This window comes from Micromys minutus (assembly GCF_963924665.1).
Source record: "Micromys minutus genome assembly, chromosome: 23".
Classification (NCBI taxonomy): Eukaryota; Metazoa; Chordata; class Mammalia; order Rodentia; family Muridae; genus Micromys; species Micromys minutus.
In genome coordinates this window covers 18,581,731-18,608,007 of record NC_137958.1, presented here as the reverse complement: position 1 = coordinate 18,608,007, position 26,277 = coordinate 18,581,731, and the positions used below count along the sequence as shown (strand labels likewise).

At 35.4% G+C, this 26,277-nt stretch overlaps 1 protein-coding gene across 1 annotated transcript in view; it reads left to right on the top strand.

Moving 5' to 3' along the window:
• PCLO (piccolo presynaptic cytomatrix protein) overlaps nucleotides 1-26,277 on the top strand; it is a gene marked incomplete at both ends in the record, with an annotated part of 299,800 nt that overhangs the window by 178,628 nt on the left and 94,895 nt on the right. Inside the window, 4 exons of the mRNA XM_080936500.1 lie at nucleotides 2,202-4,377; nucleotides 8,821-8,957; nucleotides 14,055-14,145; nucleotides 23,969-24,094. Of these exons, the coding sequence (XP_080792626.1) occupies nucleotides 2,202-4,377; nucleotides 8,821-8,957; nucleotides 14,055-14,145; nucleotides 23,969-24,094 (2,530 nt within the window). The remainder of the gene's footprint in view (nucleotides 1-2,201; nucleotides 4,378-8,820; nucleotides 8,958-14,054; nucleotides 14,146-23,968; nucleotides 24,095-26,277) is intronic.

The window sequence follows — 26,277 nt, the reverse complement described above, 5'->3', positions numbered from 1 at the left end:
CTGTAGGCTGACATTTTGTCATATTAGTGGTAGACTTTGCCATACAGAAAGTTTTCAGTTTCATGAGGTCCCTTTTATTAATTGTCAATTTTAATGCCTGAGGTATTAGTGTTCTGTTCAGGAGCGTTATATCCCATGTCAGTGTACTCATGACTACTTCCTATTATCTTTTCTGTAAGATTCAGTGTATCTAGTTTTATAGTGAGGTCTTTGATTCACTTGAACTGGAGTTTTGTTCAGAGTGACAGATATGGATCTATTTGCATTCTTTTGCATTCAGGCATTCAGATAAACCAGCACCATTTGTTAAAAATGCTTTTTCTCTCATTGCATAATTCTGTATTCTTTATAAATAATCAGCTGTCCATAGCTGTGTGAATTTGTATTTGGGTCTTTAATTCAATTTCATTGATGAACCTATGATTTTCTGTACCAACACCATGCAGTTTTCATGACTATTGTTCTTTAGTGCAGCTTCAAATTAGAAATGGTGATTCTTCCAGAAGTTCTTTTATCAGACAGGATTGTTTTTGCTATCCTGGGATTGTTGATTTTCCTTATGAAGTTGAGTAGTTTTTTTTTTTTTTCCAGGTCTGTGAAGAATTATATTGGAATTTTGTCGTGGGTTGTGTTAAATCTGTAGATTGCTTTAGGATAAGATGGCCATTTTCACTGTGTTGACCGTAATAATCCACGAGCATGGGAGATATTTCAGTCTTCCTGGCTTGTTTAGCTAGAGTTTTCTAGTTTCAGGATGACATCTCCTTTTCAGCCCCAGTGAAACTTTCCAATGTGACTGACATTTTGTTCTCCCAACAATTTAAAAATATTACTGATGATATGCGCATGCACACACACGTATATTTATGCACTCAAAATACACAAAATAAACTAAATCTTTTTGAAAATGTCATAACCTACTTAGTCACAAGTGGCTAAGTTTTCACTCGTTGAACTCTGCTTCCCTCTGGGTAGCACCTTCCCAAGTCTCCACATTCATAACCAGTTATGTTGCCAGAGTAAACAATGAAAGTTAAACCTTCATTAATAACTTAAACGTCTAATGTATATTAAATATAAGTTTATCTGGAAGTTACAGAGTCCTGCAGAATTATATTTTTGAAGAAGTAGTTAATGAGTACCTGTAGTATTAAAACAACGGTCTCATTTGACCTTCATAACAGCCCCTTGGCTTAATTATGCATCATATGTAAAGTAAACATAATGAGGATAAGAATTAGGAATATGTGCAACAACTGCTTAAGAAATGTGCCTTATCCATACGTCATAAAAATCTCTATAGGAGAGCAGATTAGACCATGAGAGAGTGGATTAGGAAATGATGTTTGAAAGCCACAGAAGCACAGGGACAGATGTGACCTAATTCATGAGAAGTAATTTAAAATCATTATTATAATATAATCATAAATAATAAAGAAATAAAATTGTGTTTCCAAAACTCAGAAGAATGTATCATCTATTTTTGTCATAAATGGTTGATGGTTGAAGGGTAGGGAGGAATTGCCCCTTCGGATTGCTAGAGAGGGAAGGAGCACCTTTTGTAGAACAAGGCTGAGAATGGAGATTAAATTAAGCTCTACTGTGAGCATGTCTCAGGCACAGCAGCTTTGAGAACATCAGTGTTGTAACTTTACAGTAATTGCACATGCTTCTGGCTATTCTGGTTTGAAGCATCTCTAGACTGGTGTCCCTTAAAAGGCAAGTTTATGACAAATTACTAAAACAAAACAAAAAGTATCTCATGAGCTACCAGCTGTTTGTTGTTTTACCTGATGGAAGCTGGCTCCAAAACTGGCTCAAATAAACTTGTATTGTGGTAAATCATTTTGTCTCTGACCATGCTGCCAAAACAATCAGAAGAAGGTAGAGGTGCTAAGGAATACCAAAATCCAAATAATCATGCAAATACTGGAAAAGGCAAGATAGTTGCAATGTGTAACTAGCAAGTCAGACACAAATCTTCAAAACAGGAATATTGATTTTCAAATGAGAAACACGGTTGCCGAATCCTAGATTAAGTAAACAATCTTATGTTTATTAACTTGGATTGAAAATGAGTGAATTTTTGTTTTATTGTGCTAACGTCTTATTCAAGTGTAAATTATGTAGGTTTTTTTTTCTTTTTAGTTTGATTTTCTTATTCGATAACCAAGCACTATATTTTGTTTACTCGATTGTAGACTAAAGGTTCTCAAACCATGACAGCCTCTGGGACTCAGAAAAAAGTGAAGAGAACACTGCCAAATCCCCCTCCTGAGGAGGCGTCCACCGGCACACAGTCAACTTACAGCACCATGGGCACTGCTTCTAGGAGAAGGATGTGCAGAACCAATACCATGGCCCGAGCCAAGATTCTCCAGGACATTGACCGAGAGCTCGATCTCGTGGAAAGGGAGTCTGCCAAGCTGAGAAAGAAGCAAGCAGAACTTGATGAAGAAGAAAAGGAGATTGATGCCAAGCTCCGCTATCTGGAGATGGGAATTAACAGGAGAAAAGAAGCGTTATTGAAGGAGAGAGAAAAGAGAGAGCGTGCCTACCTGCAGGGGGTAGCTGAGGACCGCGATTACATGTCTGACAGCGAGGTCAGCAGTAGCCGGCCGAGCCGTGTGGAAAGTCAGCACGGCATTGAGCGGCCGAGAACAGCTCCTCAGACTGAGTTCAGTCAGTTCATACCACCGCAAACCCAAACGGAAGCTCAACTGGTTCCTCCGACAAGTCCTTACACACAATACCAGTACTCATCTCCTGCTCTTCCCACCCAGGCCCCGACTCCATACACGCAACAGTCTCACTTTCAACAGCAGACATTATACCACCAGCAAGTTTCACCTTATCAGACCCAACCAACCTTCCAAGCTGTGGCGACAATGTCATTCACACCCCAGGCTCAACCCACTCCAACTCCGCAACCTTCCTATCAGCTACCGTCACAGATGATGGTGATACAACAGAAACCTCGGCAAACCACACTGTATCTGGAGCCTAAGATAACGTCGAACTATGAGGTGATTCGCAACCAACCCCTGATGATTGCTCCGGTTTCTACTGATAACACCTACGCGGTTTCCCATCTTGGAAGTAAGTACAATAGTTTAGACTTGAGAATCGGCTTGGAGGAACGAAGCAGCATCGCAAGCAGTCCAATATCAAGCATATCTGCAGACTCCTTCTACGCAGACATTGACCAACACACTTCGAGGAACTACGTCCTAATAGATGACATTGGAGACATTACCAAAGGGACAGCGGCACTGAGCACTGCGTTTAGTCTTCATGAAAAGGATCTGTCCAAAACAGATCGTCTCCTTAGAAGCACGGAGACACGGAGGTCTCAGGAAGTGACAGACTTCCTAGCGCCTTTGCAGACTTCCTCCAGATTGCATAGCTATGTGAAAGCAGAGGAGGATCCGATGGAGGATCCTTATGAGTTAAAGCTTCTGAAACATCAGATGAAGCAAGAATTCCGGAGAGGCACGGAGAGCTTAGATCACCTAGCTGGTCTCTCACATTACTACCATGCAGATACTAGCTACAGGCACTTTCCCAAGTCTGAAAAGTATAGCATCAGTAGACTGACCCTTGAAAAGCAAGCTGCCAAACAATTACCTGCAGCCATACTTTACCAAAAGCAGTCAAAGCATAAAAAATCATTAATTGACCCGAAAATGTCTAAGTTTTCACCTATTCAAGAAAGTAGAGACCTTGAACCTGACTATCCCACATACATGAGCTCCGGCACTTCATCCATTAGTGGCATTTCTTCTAGGGCAAGGCTACTTCAAGATGATATTACATTTGGCCTCAGAAAAAATATTACAGATCAACAGAAATTTATGGGCTCATCACTTGGGTCAGGCCTAGGCACATTGGGAAATACCATCCGGTCGGCTCTGCAGGATGAAGCAGATAAGCCATACAGCAGTGGGAGCAGGTCCAGGCCTTCCTCTGTCTATGGCCTTGATTTATCAATTAAGAGGGATTCTTCCAGCTCATCACTAAGATTGAAAGCTCAAGACGCTGAAGCTTTGGACGTCTCCTTTGGCCATTCTTCATCTTCTTCCAGAACCAAGCCCACCAGCTTACCAATCAGCCAGAGCAGAGGAAGAATACCAATTGTGGCCCAAAATTCTGAAGAAGAGAGTCCACTAAGCCCTGTTGGTCAACCAATGGGAATGGCCAGGGCTGCAGCTGGACCTTTGCCCCCCATATCTGCAGACACAAGGGATCAGTTTGGATCAAGCCACTCACTGCCTGAAGTTCAGCAACACATGAGAGAAGAGTCACGGACAAGGGGTTATGACCGTGACATAGCATTCATCATGGATGACTTCCAACATGCTATGTCTGACAGTGAAGGTAAATGGGGCCTCATACTATCCTGTTACTCTCAAAACTCAAACTTTTATCTTTCCGCATGCTTAATTTTCTTTGTCCGAGGATGTATTCCGTCTTTATGCAATTTGTGCATGTTCATTTCAGTTTCATTTCTTGTATGTGGATTTCTTGTGTGTAGACATGGTGGCATGTTTTTCTTTGATTGTTTGAATTTTATTATTTTACTCTGTTTCTTAATTGTTGACCTGATTTGTTTTGTGTCTGACTTTTTTCATCAACTATTACCCAATTCTATTAATAAAATATGGTCACCCTTAAAATACATAACTGGGAAGAATTACAAATATATTTTAATATAGTTAATTAATTTTAATAAAATCATTAAGAGTTAGAACTATAGACTAATATTTTGTCATGGAGATGTTTCCTAGATCAGAGGTTATTCTTTTTATGAGAGTTTTTGCAATAGCTTGATGTTAATTTAAAGAAAAATTATTATTGTCATTAAGTAAGCATCTTTGTTTCATCTCCATTTATTATGAGGATCATTACTGACAAATTTGTACAATTTTATGGTATGTATTAGAAGTTTTCATTCTAATCATGGTATGGAAAATACTTTTTCAGTATGTACAAAATATTCTTTCTACTTAAAACTGAATAAAAGAGACCACTTTGTAGAGTGTAGCTGTCCTGCTGTGCCCTTTGGACATTTCAATGCCTTTCCTTCTGTCATTTTACCGATGTTTACCAAAAAGAGTTTTGCTACTTTTTTAGCTTAGCAAGTACATACTACACTAAAATTTCTCTAAAGTGAAAATTCTTTGACAAATATGAAGATTTTAAAAGTTATTTTATACAAATCTATATGATACACACACACACATACACATACACACACAATAACACATACACACACACACACATATATATATATACATATATAATTTACTTCATTAAACTTTTGTGTTAGATACTGTTCTGTAGTCCTTGCAGGCCTATAGTTCATGCTAGTTTCAGATATATGGTGATCCTCTGATCTTAAGCACATAAGTGCTTGTATAAAAACATGAGCTTCCATACCCAGCCTGTTTATTGGTTTGTGTTTGGTATATGTGGGATTAACATTCTGGAAATAAAACATTTCTAAGTGAATAAAAAGTTATTTCATTCATTTGTATACTCAAAAAATATTACAGAAAGGTGACTGTCCTCCCATTTTAATCTAACTTTCTCAGTAAAAATTCACATGAAAATGTTTTTCTGAAGAGCATTTTCATTTTTACTCTATATGTTCACACAGATATGATTTTAAAGATGAAATATAGAGTGTTTTCTGAACAGAATATGTCCATAGGCCTAAAGGAAACAAACCAGTTCCTTTGCTTATGAAGTTCTAACTAAGTTTCTTTTTTAACTTGATTTTACTTGTTACAAGCTGGTTGGCTGACCATTTTCACTGACAGTTTCTTATCTTAGTAGCACTTTCAGTTGTGTATATTTGTACTAGGCCAATGTTTGAATAGATCCACTTGACTGTCAGGAATTATAACATGCGCAAAGTTGCTTATTTAGTCTGGTATATATTTTGCACTCATTTCAGATAGATAAATTGCTATTAAAACAAACTAAGAAGCTATTCAATGGCTATATCTAAAAAAAAAAAAAAAACAAAACAAAACAAGAACTCTTGGAACAACTCATTTTCTAAAGGATTTGTGCACATAGATAATAATCACTTGGAAAGAATCTGACAGCCAGTCTTAAACTTGGTATTAGACATGTAATGTTTGTTATTAGCCCAAATGTGGCATTTATATTATTCCATGCATATAAAATTAACTGAGTATTTTTATGTGGTGTATAAGTATAGAAGTCTGTAAGTTTGGTATTTAGCAATAGACACAAATGGCTGAACTTCCATTTTGAATATATATGTACACATATATACATGTGTTTATATTTATTAATCATATATGTGTATGTATATGATAAGATAACAGGTACTCTACATAGTATTAAAGCAAATAAAAATGATGCCAAAGCATGAAATGATTGAAGTGAAATTTGAGAACCTAAATGCTTTTTAAAATAAAGCAGACAAAACTAATTTATAAAACTTATCAATATATTTAGATAAAAGGCTATAACCAATTAGATTACATTAGCAACTTTGTAATTGGATTGTAATGGACACCTTTAAAATATTTGCAAAGTAGAGTGTTACATATTTTCAATGTTAGTATGTCATGTAAATATGTCAAGTTTTTCTAGTAAAATAGAAATAAAGACAAATATAAATCAACATGGAACAGAAATGTTACATTTGATAAAATGTGTCTAACATTGTTCTGCTACTATAAATCAAGTATGAGCTGTGAGGAATAGCTAACCCAAAATAGCTGGCAACACCCCCCCCCAGAGGAAAACAAGATTGTGATACGGGAACAATCACTCAATCTGGTTGCTTTAAGTTGATTTTGAATTCCCATGGAAGATGGTGGATATCTTTTTCATTCAGTTACACAAGGGAAGATGGGTCCTCAGAATTGGAAATAAACTGATTAAAGTTGGATAAGGTTGAGGTTCTATCATAATTATAATATCCAGAGCTGCCTAAACCACATTTTAGGCAGTTGTATTTAAAATTCAATTAGAAAAGTTATATATTCAATAATCTTCTATATTATTCAAGACAGCTACATATTGAAAACACAATAGTTCATTACTTTCTTTTTCATTTTTAAAACATGTATGTGTGGTAAACATATATAATACGTATATAAAATTAATTTTCCTAATGGAGGTTAAGTATAATCTAGAAAATTTAGACCAATAACAATTTGGTTTATTGTTTTATTTATCAAGTATAGGTTATGCTGCATAATTTTGTCAATTCATTCACTCAGCTTCAAATTAGCACTGTATTTTGTCACAATAACTATCAACTAAATCATGAAAAGAATATTATATTTCTATAAATGAGATGTAAGGAGAAGGTATTTATTTAAAACTACCATAATTACATTTGCCTTTTTTTCTTTGGATGGTGATAGTAACTCTATCTTTATTTCATTCCACAAACTGTGCTTCATATAACAGAGAGGACAAAAATTGAAAGAGGAGAATGTAAATTTCCTCTTCAAGGAACTGCTAGTCTAATAGACACGTCAATTAATGTGGCTGTATATGCAGCCACAACCCAGGCATAAAATCTAAATTTGTTGCATTTATAATATTTACCTCTCATTCCATGTTTAGGTGGAGAGATAGTGGCATGCCATTGGACAGATATGCAGCTGAGTTGTGGTGCATACACTGGTTGTTTATCCTTGCTAGCCAATAAATGACAGAAATAGCAGTCTCTGGGAATTTGTACAAGATAGACACAAAAAGACAACTTTAACAATGAGAGCTCAGCTGGTGATAGTTTAGAAGCATCATGGATCAGGATAAGCAAGAGCACAGGTCCTTCCTTCTGCCAACTGAGAAACAACAATATATTCATTCTAAAGTCTGTTAATGGAGGACCAACAATAGAACCAGGGATTACCAAGAATAAGCAATGTATACTAAGTCAGTTTTAGAAATTCAGTAAAATAGAAGTTTTAGTTCCTTTGAAATAGTTTATAAAACCTGGAAAGTACTGACAGAACTACATGAAAACTTTTAAATTCAGTTTGGAATGCTTTAAATGTGATTCAATTCTCAAAATACTGTCAAGTTGTAGCACGCTGGCAAGTTAAAAAGAAAAGTAATTTCAAATTTCTAACTCAGTGTTAAAATTCAGATGATTTTATTTATATTAAAACATTCTCCTATATATCTATTTTATATGTTTTATTGTTAAGCTATTAAGTTCTTGTACAAGCGTTTCTAGCAGTGACACATGGGTGTCTTAGAAATAATGGTCAAATAAATATCATATTTTCAAAAACATATTCACTCAGTATTATAGCCAGCTGCCATATGCTGCTGCTTGACTTATATAAATGTCCAAAATTAGCCATGTGCTTTGTTTGCTTTATGCAAGAAGGGAATGTTCATAGAAACTGGCATTTGGGCAAAGGGCATCTACTGTTGTCTTTTGACCATACATGGTAAGTTGTAGGGTTAGATTTCTAAGTGGGAACTGTTGGACTTACGTGGAATGAAATTATTTTTAAATATACCTTTGTTAATTCATTTATTGTCAAAATGTCATCTCTATTGATTTAAAGTGTTAAGTTCATGTTGCTTTACTATGCGATGTTGTGGATTGGTGTGCCTCTTCTCTAGGTTATTGTGTTGTGTGAGAATTTGTAGATACTATTAGAAATGCTTCTAGTTCTGATGGGACTTATGTCTGAAATGCATGCTATGGTTAAGAAACCCAGTGCATGCTAATCCTGCAGGCCATTTGCTTCCCTCTATCACCTGTATTAGTTGCAGTTGCAATGTATGATGTTTCCTTGGTCCCCAAAGCCTATCACTTGCGTCGGGAGGAAACAGATTGGTTTGATAAACCCAGGGAGTCTCGGTTGGAAAATGGCCACGGTCTGGATCGGAAACTGCCAGAAAGACTGGTTCACTCTAGACCCCTGAGTCAACATCAAGAGCAAGTAAGTAGGAATTTTACAGACTTTTGGTAGCAACGAGAGTTAGTTCTAACACAGACTAGTTTATTAACCTAAATACTTGCCAGGCAAGTTCAGTCATTTAATGAAGAAAGGACTTTATTTAATCACTTTGATGGGCATTGTGATGCTCCTACCAGACTTCATGTAAAGAATATTATTATAAGAACAGAGCATCTCCAGTACTGAATTTATAAGGAAAACTCATGGAGCGCCTGAGGGGGTTGCAAGACCATTGAGTAACATACATGCATGTGGTTGTCTGTGCTTCTATATTAAAGTATTGTGGAGATAAAAAAGCAAGTAAAGTTGGGTAGACAAGAAGAAAAATTCACATGCAGAAAAGGGAGAAACCAATACTTTAAAGGTCTACCATATGGAAATATTAATTGCTTTATAGTGACTTTTTATATTTTATATTTTAACAATTCATAAAATAGCTCTTCTCATAAAGTAATTGAAGTGAGGAATAAATTTTACAAGCAGATGAGGGTGACACCAAAGTCCATACCCCTTATTTATTTGCCCATTCTGGAGGAAATGACATGATCCTGAACCTTGAAAGAAGTATAGTTGAGAGAAATGAAAGATGTAAGGGGGTTTAAATCAATATTTCTAGTATATCAGATATTTTTGGGAAGAGTACTCATTACGATCATTCAAGTAGACACAAAAGGCATAGATGACATATTTCACTTGCGCTAGCCCCTCAATTATTATTTGTGGTGATATCTTGGTTTAAATAACAACCATATTTTAAACAACTAAGATGATGTACTTGGGGCTTAGTAAAATTTAGTTCACTATGTTTTAATTTATAAAATATTTATTACATTGAGGAGTAAAATAAAACATTTTTGTATGTGTAACTACTATCAGCACCAAATTTTATTTCTTCTGAAGCAACTTCAATTTATATAGTAAATCTATCAAATATTTTTCTAAAAATAAATCATGTGTTCCATTTTTTATATACTGATTCCATTGTAGAAAGTATTGAGATTATTATCTATGTATTTCTTTTCATGTTTTTAAGTAATTCTTGTTTAGGGTGGTATTGACTAAATGTTTACATACTTTTGTTTCTTCCTATTACAGTAATCAGGTTATATTTAATTTTCTTGTCTTATTATTCTTACATTTATATTTATAATTATATTTCAACCACCTTCATAAAGATCTGGTTAGGAATGTCTTCAATAATGAATCCAATATAATTATTACTTATTACATTTCTGGATCTCTATGGCTTAGTGATTCCTGCAAGCCTAGACAAAGTCATAGGAACCAGAATATGTGAGCAAAATCATAGTAACAGAGGCTATAGAAACCACAAGTCTGGTTCCTGCCAGTAAACATGACATGGATGTCTCCTCAGAGGCTCTTCCAGTCATACAGATACAGATGAGAATGCTCACAGGTAAACATCAGACTGAACACAGGGTCTCCAGCTAGAGAAAGGACTGAAGCAGCAGATAGATTTGCACCCTCATGGGAAAAACAATGTCAACATCAGCCAAGGCACTGAGGTGGGGAGGGTGATTGGGAGAAGGAGCACCTTCATGGAAACAAGTTGAGGGGGAGGAAGGAGGGGAGCGGGAAGAGTATAACATTTGAAATGTAAATACAGAGCATATCCAATGAAAAAGAAAAGAAAGCACAAGTCTGATTTCTCTTGGTATCAGACACTGCTACATGGGTACTCAAGAGTTCTTCAACTAAATTTTACATAATGTAATTTGAAAATACAGTGAAATAATTTGTATATATTCCAATACATTTCTAAAATTCTGTTCTATTCTATTTAGATAGATAATATACATATTGCAGATGACATTTTGCTTTTAGTTTTCTGGTACTAAAATATTCAGATCAGAGTCTTTGACTGAGGACATAGTCCATGATATCTTAAATATGTAGTTATAGGCTGGTGTTAATGCTTAAGTAAAGCAGGTAGGGTTTATTAAGGACTGTTTCCTAACATTCTGGTCAGTTCACGGAATAAAATACACATCCTTGTTAGGTGGATGTAACAATCATAAGGTATTTTCTAACTAATAAAAATCTTACATTAAAAGTAAAAATTTGCATTAGTTTCCATCACAAAATGACACATGCATAGAGAAATAAACTGCTATAAAAGAAACAGCCATACAAGTACTGAGGAGCCAAGACAGGGAGCATGCTCTGCCCCAGAGCCTGTGTGCCCCTTTCAGATTACAGTAACAAATATACTGATGGTTATCACAATAATTTATTTTTCTTCATATGTTTTGTGAAGAGATTCTACATAGAAAATGGCATATACCTTAAAGAGCTTTCTAATGTTCAATTACATGAATGGTCATGCTTTTCTGTATTGATAGTTATCTACAAATACTGTTTTCCTCTTCATCTCAAGAACTTTATTTTGGTCTAGAGAATAACAAAATGGCATTTTTATTTTATTAGCTTCTTTGTATATCTGGTAATCAAAGACAATACAAAAATAATTGGCTCTTGGTGCCAATAAATAAGGACATTGTTACTTGAAAACACAAACAAGAACTTATTCTCATGAAGGGGAAAAGAGTATAAAATCCAATTGACTAATTCACACGAGTTTATCTTCTGTATAAATATTATACACAAAACCCTGAGTAGATACAGAATTATTTCTGAAAACTTACTAGATTTATAATAATATTAACTACAAATTTACTAAATATTTACTTCTTTTTAAATATGTACATATTAATGTTTACACTCTTCAAGAGAAATCTAAATATTCAGATCATTCAACCTATATATTTTTAAGTATTCTTTCATGAAGAGAATTGATATTTTTTGCATGAGTGTTGTAAAAGGCAACCATGTTAGTTATGATGACATTTTCCCATTCACTGTAAAGCTCCTGTTTTCTACAAACCCGATGTATCTCCTGCCTTAGGGTATATTAGTCTCATCTGAAGAAACCATGCTTTTCGTACAATAGTATCAGAAAACTTTGTTTTCTCTCTATACACTCTTGTCACTCAGATTGTCATGAATACAGTATCATGCACTAAGATATCTTTGAAACTACCAACTCCACATTGCTACAAAGACAAAATCTCTTTCCCTTATGCTGTGGAATAAGCCATGTCTTATGGTTTTTACCATAATCATACCTAATACAGTAGTTCTCTGTCCTTCACATAGTGACATGTAAGGGTACAGTGTCCAACAGAGTCTGGGAAACCGTGAGGAGTCTCTTCCCAACAGTGAGCATTTCTGCTAATCAAAGTAGATGAATATGTGACAATATACTAATAAAAATTTAATTACATCATAAACATGTTGATTCAACTCATGAAAATATTTATGGTTAGGAAAGAAGAACAATACCTTTTGGGGGATACAAGATGACATTTTTTATGTAGAATAATCAAGAGCCCATGCTAGCAGAGACTAACACCTTGGTGTGTCATTTAACCTCCCTGTGTCTCTTGTTAATACTGGTTAAAACAGCTGCCCTGAAAGCCAGTATTTGCCTGCAACTGTAGTTCTGCTTTATAATGATATATATAATGATATTGATATAATGATATATATAATGATATTGATATTGGCCCATCATATCATTCATAACTGTAGAATGTTTTAGTGCGTGAACTTATGTTGCTGTTTGCAAAGTATTAAAAACTGTGGGAATTGTATGGAGATACTTCAAGCAAACAATCAAGAAAATGGAGATATTCAATATCCAAACATTAGAGCTAATGACTAAAATGTAACTTTTACAAGTGAATCATTGTCACTTATATAGAAAAAAAACCTACCTATTCTTGCAAACTGCAGTCTCTGCACTAGGAGATTGCATCTGCAGTAACAAATCTATAAAATGGGAGGAAGCTCAAATGCAAAATAGTGTTGCCTTAGTTTGTTTTTGAACAATTGGGTAAACAAGTTTAAAATTATCACTAAATGTTATCGTGTCACTAGATTATATATTATCACTATGACGTTATAAAATAATTGACATAAGAGCATGTTTTAATGCCAATTTTAAGGGATGATCTACGGTGATAAAACAATGATATGTAATAGGGTGCGGACCACAAGGACAATAGTAGCCTTAGTGCTTCTCCTTTAGGAATTCCTGTAGTAATAAGAAATAGCTCAATCTGCATCAGAACCTTTGAATATAAAGCCAGAATTGAGAAGTCCTTGTGAACCAAGTCTATTCGTCTAGACAGATGAGTATAAATATGAATTGAATAGAGGTCCTCAGAAAAAAATTACAGTAAAATTCAAGCACCTTAAATATATCACAGACCTGTCAGGGTGAAGAGATATGACAAGACTAGTTTATCTTAATTACTCAATGGTAAGCATGCCTTTTCTTATTTATTTATTTACTTATTTTTATTGGATATTTTATGTATTTAAATTTCAAGTATTATCTCCTTTCCCAGTTTCCCCGCTGGAAACCCCCTATTCCATCCTCCCTCACTGTGCTTCTATGAGGGCATGCACCTCAACACACCCACTCACCCACTCCTGCCTTCCTGCCCCTGGAATTTCCCTACACTGAGGCACTGAGCCTTCCCAGAACCAAGGGCTACTCCTTCTATTGATATGAGGCCTTCCTAAGCTACATATGCAGCTGGAGCCATGGGTTCCTCCATGTGTACTGTTTGGTTGGTGGTTTACTCCCTGGGAGCTCTGGGAGGTCTGGTTGGTTCCTCTTCATTTTCTAGTTTTTCAAGTGCAAAATCAGGAATGGACTTTTGTCACTACATTATCCATGGACATCAAGTGAACACATACCACTGTAGTCAGAAACACCCTTGAAAACCAGATAAACAGGCTGAGTCTCTAAACAAAACAAGCTAATCTGCAAAAGTGATTGGTTATATATCAAACACCAATTAACTGAGAAATAAATCATTAAGCAGTGTGTTTGTAAATTCTTCCATTGACACTGTCCAAGAAACTTCTGGTATATTTTCATTGGTTTAATTGGTGTGCTTTGAACTGAGTAGATGTAAATCTGCACAGTGTATGTCAAAGGTTTTTATTACTGATTTTTTTTTTTACCTAATCCTTTGTATGCCCTAGATTCTGCAGATGAATGGGAAGACAATGCATTACATCTTTCCTCATGCAAGGATAAAAATAACCAGAGACTCTAAGGATCACACAGTTTCAGGTAAAACAAACTGAGCTATCTGCTAATTTCTAATTCTAATGTCTTACTGACATTCATATTCGTATTTCAGTTTAAACGACTCCTTAAATTTTAGAAAACAAGTTTTTGTATCTCTTTTAGAGCATGTCCAAAATCATCAGGCTATTCATTTCAACACACACACACACACACACACACACACTCACTCACACACACACACATGCACACACACTCACATGCACACACACTCACACACACAGGCACATACATGCACACACACACATACACACACTCACATAATGAAATGATTTTTGCATGAAGAGTCACTAAGTGTAAGAGACCCTCTCTTCATTAGCTGTATCTCTAACAGTGCATAGTTTGGCAGTGCCCATTGCTCAGGAAGCATCGTGCTCACCGCATTACTGAGTATTTTGCACGTCTGATAATATAGTCACTGAGTTTTGAGAACAAAAAAACTGGAGATCTCAGGATCAGATTCCTCTGTATTTATGCACAGTGAACACTTGTCAATCATGCTGAGCTTTCAGATTACTTGTGTTTATTTATAGATCAAAGCTGATAATAAATTTTCTATGCTTCTTACTTTGGACTGATTTTGGACTTCCAGTAAATAGTACAGATTGCTGTACTGCCCGTTTGTTACCCAATTTTCCTTATATTTGCATAAACCTAACCTGAATTTATCAACCAAAGGAAATCAACATGGATACAATATTAAAACAAGTCTAAGTCTTACTCAGATTTTGACTTTCTGAACTAATCAATTATTTCATTTACTGCCTCAAGATAGAACCTGGGACCTCATTTGTATTTCATTGTTACAGTTCCTGCATCTCTTCCAGCATAATCTTTTGTTTGTTTTCCTGATGACTTGGAAAAAACATTCGTCTTCTCAGATGCAACTACAACTTGATTTTTATGTCCTTTTTAAAGTTCTATATCATCACCATAAGATATGATATTAGATCAGAATCTTGCATGGGTTAGGGTAGAACTGGGCTCTGATAATGACATGTAGTCTTGGTTTCTGTTGCTTGGGCTCTTGTGCTTGCTTCTTACCATCTGGTTATCTCTGGTGTTAGTTCTTCTTACTGTCTCTAACTGGAACCTGTTTCTCCTGTGAGCCTGTGAACCTGTGAGCCTCTAAACTTTGGAGTGACAGTGCTCCAAGACCAGCTCTCTCTGGGTCGGATTTGGGCCCAGAGAGCTGTGTCACAGGGTTACCTCTTCAGTATAGACGAAGGCCAGAAGGATCCTGTCCCCAGTAGCTCCGTACTTCCTGAGCCCTGCGGTCATCTGGCAAGTCCCTCTTTGGCCAGTTATTGGAGAAAAAGTGTTCGTCTCAACTGTGAACTTAGAAGTGACAACAGTCCTGGGAGGTCCTGAGAGCTGTGCCACAGGGTTAACACTGGGCTACTCACCTTATTCTTAAGCCAGTAGTTTCTCTGGAATGTATGATTCTCTGTCTCTGTCTCTGTCTCTCTCTCTGTCTCTGTCTGTCTGTCTCTCTCTCTCTCTCTGTGTGTGTGTGTGTGTGTCTTTGTCTCTCTGTCTCTCTTTCCCTCTCTCTCTTGATTTACTACCTTTCAACTATTGAAATAGTTAATAATTTGTGATATCTTATTATATTCACTATTGCTAGGAATCTTTGGAAGGGTCTCCCTGGTAGATTGCTCAAAGTTTCCATTGTTGTATATTTCTGGCATGTCCCAAAGATACCCAAACACACATTAATTCCAGTCTCTCTCATAGTTCTCACACCCTCCTCCCCATACTTGATCCTTCCTTTTCTTCTCCCCACAACTTTTCTTGCCCAGTTTGTTCCCTCCATCCACCCTGGATGTCTCCCCCATCCCTAAGGCATGAAGTCTCTATATGATTAGGGTCACACAAGGCAGTCCTCTACTACATACGTGCCAAGGTCACAGACCATCCATCCCATGTATGCTTCTGGTTAGTGGTTTAGCTTCTGGGAACACTGAGGGGTCTGGGTTAATTGATACTGTTATTTTTCCTTTGGGCTTCCAATCTCTTTCAGCTCCTTCAATCTTTCCCCTCTTTCATAGTAGTCCTCAACCTCAATCCAATGGTTGACTGTAAGTATCTGCATCTGTCTACATTTTTGTCTCTGCAGTTCCTTTAAACAGAAATTATCCTGGGCCAAATTTTTGAATATGGGAGGGTGGCCCCATGCCTCAACCGGGGGGCCATGTTTGTCTACTGGAATTGGACTCTGTTTTGCCTTCTCAGTGAAATTCAACCATGCTCCCTTGAGTCCTATTTATTACTTAGCTTCTTTGGATCTGTGGATTGTATATATTATAAATTTACTATATTTTACAGCTAATATCCACTTATAACTGAGTTACACGCCATGTTTACTTGTCTGAGTTATCTCACTTAGGATGAGGATGAACTTTTCTAGTTCCATCCATTTGCCTGCAAATTTCATGTCACGGTTTTTAATAGCTGAATAATATTCCATTATATAAAGGTACCATATTTTCTTGATCCAATATTCAGTTGAGGGACATCTAGGCTGTGTAGCAGGAAATATTTTTTAAAACGCCATCACACTACCACTGGTAACTCTCTGGCCCCAGCTGTCTCTAGCCTGCCTCATGGCCTCCAAGCATCAGTGAGCCTCACCTGTTTTCAGCTCAGCAGACTTGCTGACCCATAGCTCCAAAATCTCCCTACCTGACTCAGTATGTTTCCATAGCAGCTGCCAAGCCAGCCCCAAGTATCCAAATTTTCATGGCTAGCTGGTTTGCATTTCTCACAAACCCACACTTTGCCGCCCTACTCTACCTTTCTCTCTGCAACCCAGCTGAGTCGCCAGGAAAACACAAAAACTTAGTTTAGAATCCACAGGTGACTTAATTGCTGATGCAGCAACTAACATCCTAATTTTGTTAGCTATTCTAAGCTAAATTCTCCAGTGGTGAGTCCTGGCAGATCCACCATCTAAACCGGGGACTTCTTGTTTGCCACACCTTGTCCTCCCAGCTCTCCCCATCCAACAGCAAGTCACCTTTATCTGGCTTTTCTCTTCCCCTTTCTGACCCGGAAGTCTCCCCTACTCCTTGCCCAGTGATTGTTCCCTTGAAATCTTTACTCATTAGGGAAAGGTCCTACCAGAAGGTTGTTTCCAGTTTCTGACTATTACAAATAAAGGTACGATAAACAATAGTTGAGGAAGTGCCCATCATCCTTAGTTATCAGAGAAAACACAAATCCAAACAAATCTGAGCTTCTGCCTTATATTCATCAAAATGGCTAGGATCAAAAACTCAAGTGACAGCTCATGATGGAGAGGTTGTGGAGCAAAAGGAACACTTGTCCATTGCTGCAGGAACTGAAAACTTGTACAAACACTATGGAAATCATTTGGGTGGTTTCTCAGAATATTTGGGAATAAATCTACCTCAAGACTCAGCTATCCACTCGTGGGTATATACCCAAAACATGCTCATGCATACCTCCATGTGACATACCTCAATGACAGAAAAGCAAGAGAAATGATCACTAAGGCAAAAGAGGACATGGATTGCATTAAAACCACAGACTTTCAAGCTCTTTTAAACCAATAAAAGAGCTTATTTTTTTCCTTTAGATGAACATGGATGATGCTCCAGGATGGAACAGAAGGTAGCCCACTAAACCAGCTTTCAATTATGATACATATCTTGATATGAAGGAAAAATACCTTATTTTAAGGGTTTAGTCATCTACATAAGTATTTCTGACTGTAAAGTATAATGACACTTAAATTACTATGTTTAAATATAAAAGATTAATCTACTGAAAACTGTTCTGATCTAAGATCTGCAAAACCAATAGTACCTAACTTTTCATTGAAATATGTATTTTGTGTGACTAGAAAGAAAGTTGCAAATCTAATAAACCTCCTTGTATTCCAGAAAAATGAATCAGTAGACAACAGAATAGTAGTTCTAGGTATCTGGATCAAACTCACTCATAGATACAACAGCATTCTGAGAAATCTCAAAACTCTGGAGAAAGGAGTTATAGCACTCCATTTTTTCCAGGAGGCCAATGAGTTCCTAAGGAAGATAATGATGTTCTTAGAATCTTAAGGAAAGTTAATGTCTACTTTGTGAGAACAGAACAGAGATTCTAGCTTATTGGGCTGCAGAATTGCTTTCTTTCCTCACATTCTTTTTAAATTTCTCCGAAATATTTAATGATTCCTCGAATAAAATATTGTAGAAAGATTATACAGTATAGAAAACCAAACAGAATGAAATCTTTGACAAATTATAGTTGTCACCATTAACCCTTAATTAGTTTCTGCTCATACTAATTCGGTTGCAATTGACTTCATTTTTAAAAAATACCATAAATATAAAATATAAAAATAAACGTATATGACTGAAAATGTCATTTTTTTTGTTTTTAAATTCTATTGAATGTTACATTAAGAAAAGGGCTTTTTATTATTTAGGATATTTTAAAGGTGGTTTTTAATTCTCAGCTTTATGTGCCTTAGACCACTGGGACACAGCATAGATGGGTAAAATATAGTAAGTGCTAAAACATGAGTAAAACTCATTGGGCCCTTCTACTTTATTTGCATAAAAGGTATGGTATAGCATTTATATTGTGACAAAAAAATCCAAATACAAGTCAATATGCAACTGATTAATAACACATATTGAAATCATTAAAACCAAAATTATAACATATAATCACTATAATTAAAATTTTTCAGTCTACTATAAATACTTGAATTGACTCAAAGCAAATATATATATATATATATATATGTGTGTGTGTGTGTGTGTGTGTATGTATGTATGTATATATATATATATATATATATACATATATATATATGTATATATATATATATATATATATATATATATATTCTACCAAAATGTCCATCCCTACATGAATATATAAGTAGGTGATGTGATCATGCACGGAACCAAGAAAATATATAGTAATGTAGTTGACATATACACTTAATACTCTGAAAATTACCTGATAAGGGCACTATGTTTTTAAAAACATACCATAACTATTTTATTATTACATATTGATATTTAATAGTTTATTCCAGGTATTCTTTGTACAATATTTATTTGTATTTTGAAGCAATAATATAAGCATTTAATGTCTTTTCACCATAACTATTTCTACTCCTTCCTTCTAACTTTTCTCAGATATCCTTTGTATTGGCTACATTATGCATGATATGATAAAATTCTATGAACAAAAGCAACTTATAGAAGGATGAGCTTATTCCAGGTTCTAATTTCAGCGGGAGAGTCCATAAGGTCTAGAAAGGCAGTACAATGACATGCTAGATCAAGGAGCTCAGCACACTCTGTCTCACAGGAAACCCAGAGAGTGAACTAGAAGTGGGGCGAGATGACATAGTCTCAAAGCTTTCTCCCAGAAGACTGTATCCTAACAGATCTATAACCTCCCCGCTGTCAGTCATTCAAGTGCATGAGCTGATGGAGGTCCCTTCATTCAAACCATGTCAAATCCAGTATATCCCTCCTCCCCACTTCATGCCTTTTATTTATTTTTTAATAACCCTCTGTGCCCAATTCGTGCGGTCCCTGTGGATGAGGCCATCTCTCAGTAGCCATATTCCAAAGAAACACAGACATTTCCCCCTGCAGCAGCCATCTTGCTAATAGCTCCTTGACTGAAAACATCTATTATTCAATCTCCTCATCTATCCATGCAACACTTTTGACTGCCTTGATCTTGTTCAGGTCTTGTGTCTGAACAGCTTTTATGAGTTCATGTGTCCAATAACTGTGTAATGTCCAGAACACAAATCTTTACTGCACTCTTCTATAATTCTCTGGATCTTATAGTCTTCCTTCCACAATGATCCCTGAGTCCTGGGGAGAGAAAGTTCATGCGTACTTGTTCCATTTATTGTCACTTTATCTCAGTTATTTGACACAATTATTCTCTGCATTGAGCACTGCACACTCCAAAAATAAGTCTCCATGACCAACAATAAAAACAGCATACATTCTTAGAATTTTGTCTGCCATAGAAATTGATACTTTACATTATAATTAGCGCTCATACAAATTTTTAGGTCATGGGCAAAATGCAGCTAGATTCTTTTTGAAATATGGATAAAGTTCTTCACTAAGACTTCAGGAACTGAGCCGCACCAGTTTATCCTGAACACTCTAACTTCCAAGATACTGCAGGAGTGCCCCATTAAGCTCTGCCCACACCACTCAAAAATTGTCCAACACAAGTTCTCAACTGTTCCACAAAATTGTTGCAATAGCATATGAACCACACGGTCAAATTTATCACAAACTCCTGTGTGTGTTTTCTTTATTTTATGTGATAAAATATCCAGAACACAAGGAACTCAGATAAAGACTGAGATTATGTTGGCTTGTGTGGTCAGCAGGATGTAGTCCAATGTGAAAGAAACACAAGGCACCAGTCAAAGAACGCATTGAGACAAGTGCTGGTCGCATTTTATCACCCATAGAGTGCAGAGAAATAACATGAAAACAGTTTCAGCCTCTAGTGTAAAAATAGTCTGGACACCTGAGTTTTATTTATATACTTACGGAGTCAGCAATGTTAAAACTCTGTATGCATCAATCTCTCAACTCACTCCACAGAAATGAGGCTACTAAAAAATTTTATCATCAGGCCTTTATGCATGTGAACATTTACACTTGCAGATTTTCAAATTAAACCAGCACAATATTAATTCAATGACCTATCAATTTGTTATATCTGTAAGAATTTTATTTTCCGATTGGAAGGCTAAAACCTATCATTGATGCAGTATGAATTTCCATTCTGGCAATATTTCAAAAAGATATGAGCATGTCCTAAAAATGTTTGTAGCAGTTGAAAATAGAAATTACACTGACGTCACAATCATTCCCAACCAAGTCACTCCAAATTTAGTTGTGTCATGTATCATATGGGCTGTCGAAGCTGTGAACATTTCTTCGACCTCCATTGACAGCCTGGCTCGTCATAGTTTATTGTTATTGTTGTTTCATATCTATGTAATTTCTTATTTTAATGAACTGATGGCCACCTCTCCCTTCACCCTCAACAACTAAGTGATGGAAAGGGTGTGTGTTGTTGTCCAAATGATTCCTTAAGACCCCAAGCCAGGATCAGGCAGAAAGTGCAGAGCTAAATCATTCATGTAGATTAAGATTATGGTCTCCGCTCATTTCTACTACACCTCACAAAGACTCATTTCCTCACTTGTGAGATAGAAAAAAAAAGGTGTCTTCCTAGTACTTTGTTTTAAGGTGTGGTGAGACCATGTGGGATTTTTGTTTGTTTGTTTGTTTTCTTAACCATTAAAATTATTTATTATAAGAAGTTTCTAAAAGTCATTGCATGAGGAATAGTAGTATTATATTCCAAATTAAAATGCAAGGAATGGAATTCAATTCCCACCGTGGTGGGGATGTGCCATAGGACTGAATTATTCGATGTCTCCTGCTGAACCAAGTGGGATAGTATAGTGTAGTTTTGAAAGGTGTGTGCTAAGAATCGGTAACAAGATTCACATAGTGTTTTCAACAACACTAACGTTGATGTATTAGTCCTGCTAGGAGGGACAGGCTGAAGTACAGGTGTGCTGGTTATTTGGTGCCACTGTGTACATTGTAAGAGTTCACTTTTTCTATTGTTCTGGAACTCCACTTTGTAGATATGAGAATGTTATAAAAGCCAAAAGTTTCTTCTTCTTGACCCATTTTCCTCTTTATTCCCACATTATGATGTTGATTAATCACTGCCTTCTCAGTACTATAAAACTTATTATTCTGCAAATTTTGGTAACAAGGTAATATTGGCATATATTCAAGCACAGAAAACTGAAAATACAACTCTTATTCTCATATAAAATACAACTTTTATTCTTATATTAGTTTCTTATTGCTTCACAAACAACTGAGTAATGTTTAAAGCAATATACAACTACTGTGCTAAAGTTTTCACCGCTTAAATGGACAGGCTACTCATGAAATTGCAAATCTGCAGTCTGCATTTATCAAGCTCTGTTCCTTTTTAAATGTTGGCTGCCCCTCTACTTTTGAGATCCTTTTCCTTCTACTCAGTTGACATATCCAACCATATTTGATGGGAGAAGCCTAATTTTATTGTAAACTAAAACATATTTAGTATATCAGTAAATGTTGGGTGGATTAGTTGATTGATGCTGGCTGATACTGTTTTCTTTATCTTCTACCTTTGATTGGCAAGTATCTAAAGGGCTATTGTAGATTCTATCTTCATGATTTCTTAGTCTAAATTCCAATTACTCACTTGCCTTTACCCAGATTTAGTTAATTGTTATTTGCCAGATTATTTAAATTAATTCAATTATGTTACATTTGATGCACAGAATATTTACTCTAACTGCAACAACAATAAAATAATGCTGAGCCATGGACCTTAGAGAAAAAAAGATTCCTAAATAAGGGTCTAGAAGAAGTCAGTATATTGCCTTACCACAAATCATTAATGGCAGGACATTTAGAAACATATTACTAACTTTGTTTATTTTGACATAAACTTGTTTTTGATTTAATGCCCAAAATATATACTCTGATAAAAGAAGCAGAAAGATAGACAGAAGAAAGAGAGGAAGGAAGAAGGGAGGGAGGGTGGGTGGAAAGAGTACAGTAGAGAAATGGAGAAAACAAGAGGAGAGAAAATATAGAACTCAAGAGAAGCAGGCAGTAATGAAGGAGGAAGCCTGCAGGAAAGGAAGGGGCAGACAAGAGGAAGGCATGAGGGAAAGGGAGGAAGAAAGGAGAGGAAGGAGGAAGGAAGTTCATCTATAATTATCACGTGAAATAGGGAGCATTAAATTAGAATATATATTTGCATTAAAGGTGACATAAAGGGCCTATAATTTAGTATGATTAGTTGTGTAACACGTAACTTGTGCAGATACTAGCCAAGTCATTAGTTTTAAAGAATAAAGTGAGAAGTGAATACAGTTTTGAAACTGAAAAACTTTGGAGAACAGTACTTCTCACACCAAGTTTAATAAAAATCCAGTTAAATTAATAGATAACCGTGTCATTTTTAGAGATTAAGAGTCCTGCTTTTTCCTAGAACACCTTTGACATTTGTCAAAATCCTACCTTGTGCCACATATTCACTCAGTTTTAGATATAGAAACAGCACACCAACTTATATTGCAAAATTCATGTTATTAGACCTGTTTGTCATAGTTATTCTCTATATTTTTGTTTCAAGTCGGTAATTATAGATCAATCTGGTTGTGGAGTAAAGAACCAAGACAGGGCATTTGATATTCTGGAACAATATTCTGTGCCATAAGCAATTACACATGAGGAGTTAGGGTTGAAAGTGATGATCATAGTTATGGACTTATTATCTCATATTTATATTGAGATTGTATTTGTCTAGTTTACAGTAGCCATGAGTACCTTTCCATGAATAAATTAATCTTAGTTTTAAAGTTGAATTGTTTACTTTGGAATTTTTTCTGAGAATATTGTAATTTTTAAAATATACATCTGATTAATTTGAGGGCATTGAATAAATATAACTAACTGTGAGAAATCATTTAATGACAATCTGATCACTGTAGATTATACTTAAGCTTCAATAACTTTATACATTTTTGTGAAATTTAGAATCAAAACAAAATGTTATTTTGTGATTGACGTCCAGTTTCTACTGTCAGTGTTGCTTGGCTGCTGGGTATCTAATCCACATTTTGTGTAACCTCTTTGTGACAAGAGTTTCCTTTTTGAATTTTTACTAACAGTTTACTAACTTTTCAATATAGGTAATGGGCTAGGAATTAGAATTGTTGGTGGTAAAGAGATCCCTGGACATAGTGGAGAAATTGGAGCCTATATTGCTAAGATTCTTCCTGGTGGAAGCGCAGAACACACAGGGAAACTTATAGAAGGTAAGAATTATAAATGTCATAACAAAATACAATGAAATGTCTTCATATTAAATATGTTTTCATTTATATGAGAATTAATATGAAAATGTGCTTACATTTTGTATCAGAAAACCTTGTAGTTAATGGTGGTAAAATTTTGACGTTGCAATGTTACAATGACTATAATATAAGAGAAAATTTGTCCACCAGTAAGATTTTGCTTTCATTTACATTGTCCTTTTGGTAGTTGGTTAGTTACTGGGATAGTGTTTTTAAAGACACAATTAGTCAAGAGATTTTTGTTGGATAATTAAAAAGATGTCTCAGAATCTAGTTTAATGTTTTATTTTTCAAAAAGGAGAAAGCATGCTGAAAGCAGCTATAAAAATTAAACACATAATTCCATAGAAGCCGAGGTCAGGTAACTAGATACAGATGGTTTCCATGCCAACTCCATCTGCCACATGCTCCTGTCGGCCATATGTCTGGGAACACAGCCAGGATGGCTAACTTAGATGGGACCATGCCTGACTTCCTGAGAGAAGAGCAGGGACACAGACACAGGGTCAGTGACATCCAAATATTCACTTCAGTTCATGAGTGTGACAACACCTGTATGCAGTTCTGTTTACTTTAGACACTACTCACCTCACTGAGGACATTTTAAAATAATGACCTTTCTAGCTCTAGCAATGAGCCAAAACACATATTTTGTCATCTTTACACAATAAATTTATGGATGGATTTTCAAAATATGTAATAATTCTCATGTTTCCCTATGAGATGATGTGAACATTCTGTCTATAAATTTTATAATATACATGCGATACACAATAGCTATATGTTATCATTTTTGTAGTACACATTTCTTAACAGAAAAAAATATTTATAACTTTGCTGTTTCATTCTAAATTAATTATTTATTTGGAAAAAGTGCTTTGTTTTCACTTCTTGACTTAAATATTGCATGCTGTGGCTTGCAATCTTTAACTACTATAAAATTCATTCACTGTCATTTTAAGGAAAATGTATATAAACCTGCACACCACACATGGACCTTGAGCATGGTGATCAATTATTATTATAGAATTTACACAGATTATAGACAGTATTCATTTATCGATGTTTGTGCTTCAGCCGTTGGTCCAGCTTTCTTGAGGCAGCCTGTATACATCCATTTCAGCTTTAAAACCAGACCTCACAAGAGGTCTTTCGGTTGATCATGGTAGGATTATTGAACATTAAAATAGAAAAATGGCACAAATTCAGTCCCCAGCCCCTTTTATTTGGTTGATTATTTGCTACTAAAATGTCATATTTATTTATTTATTTATTTATTTATTTATTTATTTATTGTGTTGTTTTGGTTTGTCTATTGTTATTGCCTGTTTTATATATGTTGTCTTGTACTTAAGCTCAAACTTTAGAAAGCATTCAGGCTTTAAATATTTTAGAGTGAATATGGATCAAGTTTGCTTTTTTTTATTCCTGATAGAAAGCATCACCCCAATAATACAGCATAAAGCTCTAGCAATTCTGTTCTCATTTCATGTTTAAAACTATTTTATTACAGTTTGAATCCCATTTATTCAAATCAGTGAGGGTAATTCTTTACAGTTTTTTATTTTCTTCTTTTCTTAGGAAACTATAAGTAGTTGGGTTAATAGGTATTATATGGTTTATTTTGATTGTATATTTATAGAATTTCTCTGCTTCTCTTCCAAGATATAAAAAGTCGTTAATATTTTTATTTCTGAATAACTAAGTATATACTGTGGGCTTTTATAGAATTGATATTTTCTTTCAGGTGTGAAATGAGTGGCAATTTGTTCATGAAATATCTTTTAGACTTTTTTTACTTTTACTTTTTTTTTCAACTGCAAAGTCCTTATTTAGAAAAGGCTCTAATGTTGTCCAGTGCTTATCCATCTTTCCTGTGGCTTTCAGGAATGTCAGAGATGTTTACACCACTCATCGATAATGGTGCTTTTATTGTTGATGCTTGAGAATCCAAAATTATTTCTAGGTTTCCTCTAGTTGTTTGTTTCTCTTGGTTGTACATTCACAACATATTACAAATCAAGTAAATTTTCTAGTTCTCATAAATCAATACCAACTTGAAGAACTTTTTGGTTTTTGAATAACAAAGGAATTTTCAGTGTTTTTACCTTAAGCTAATTTTGGAGCCATTTATTTTAAAACAC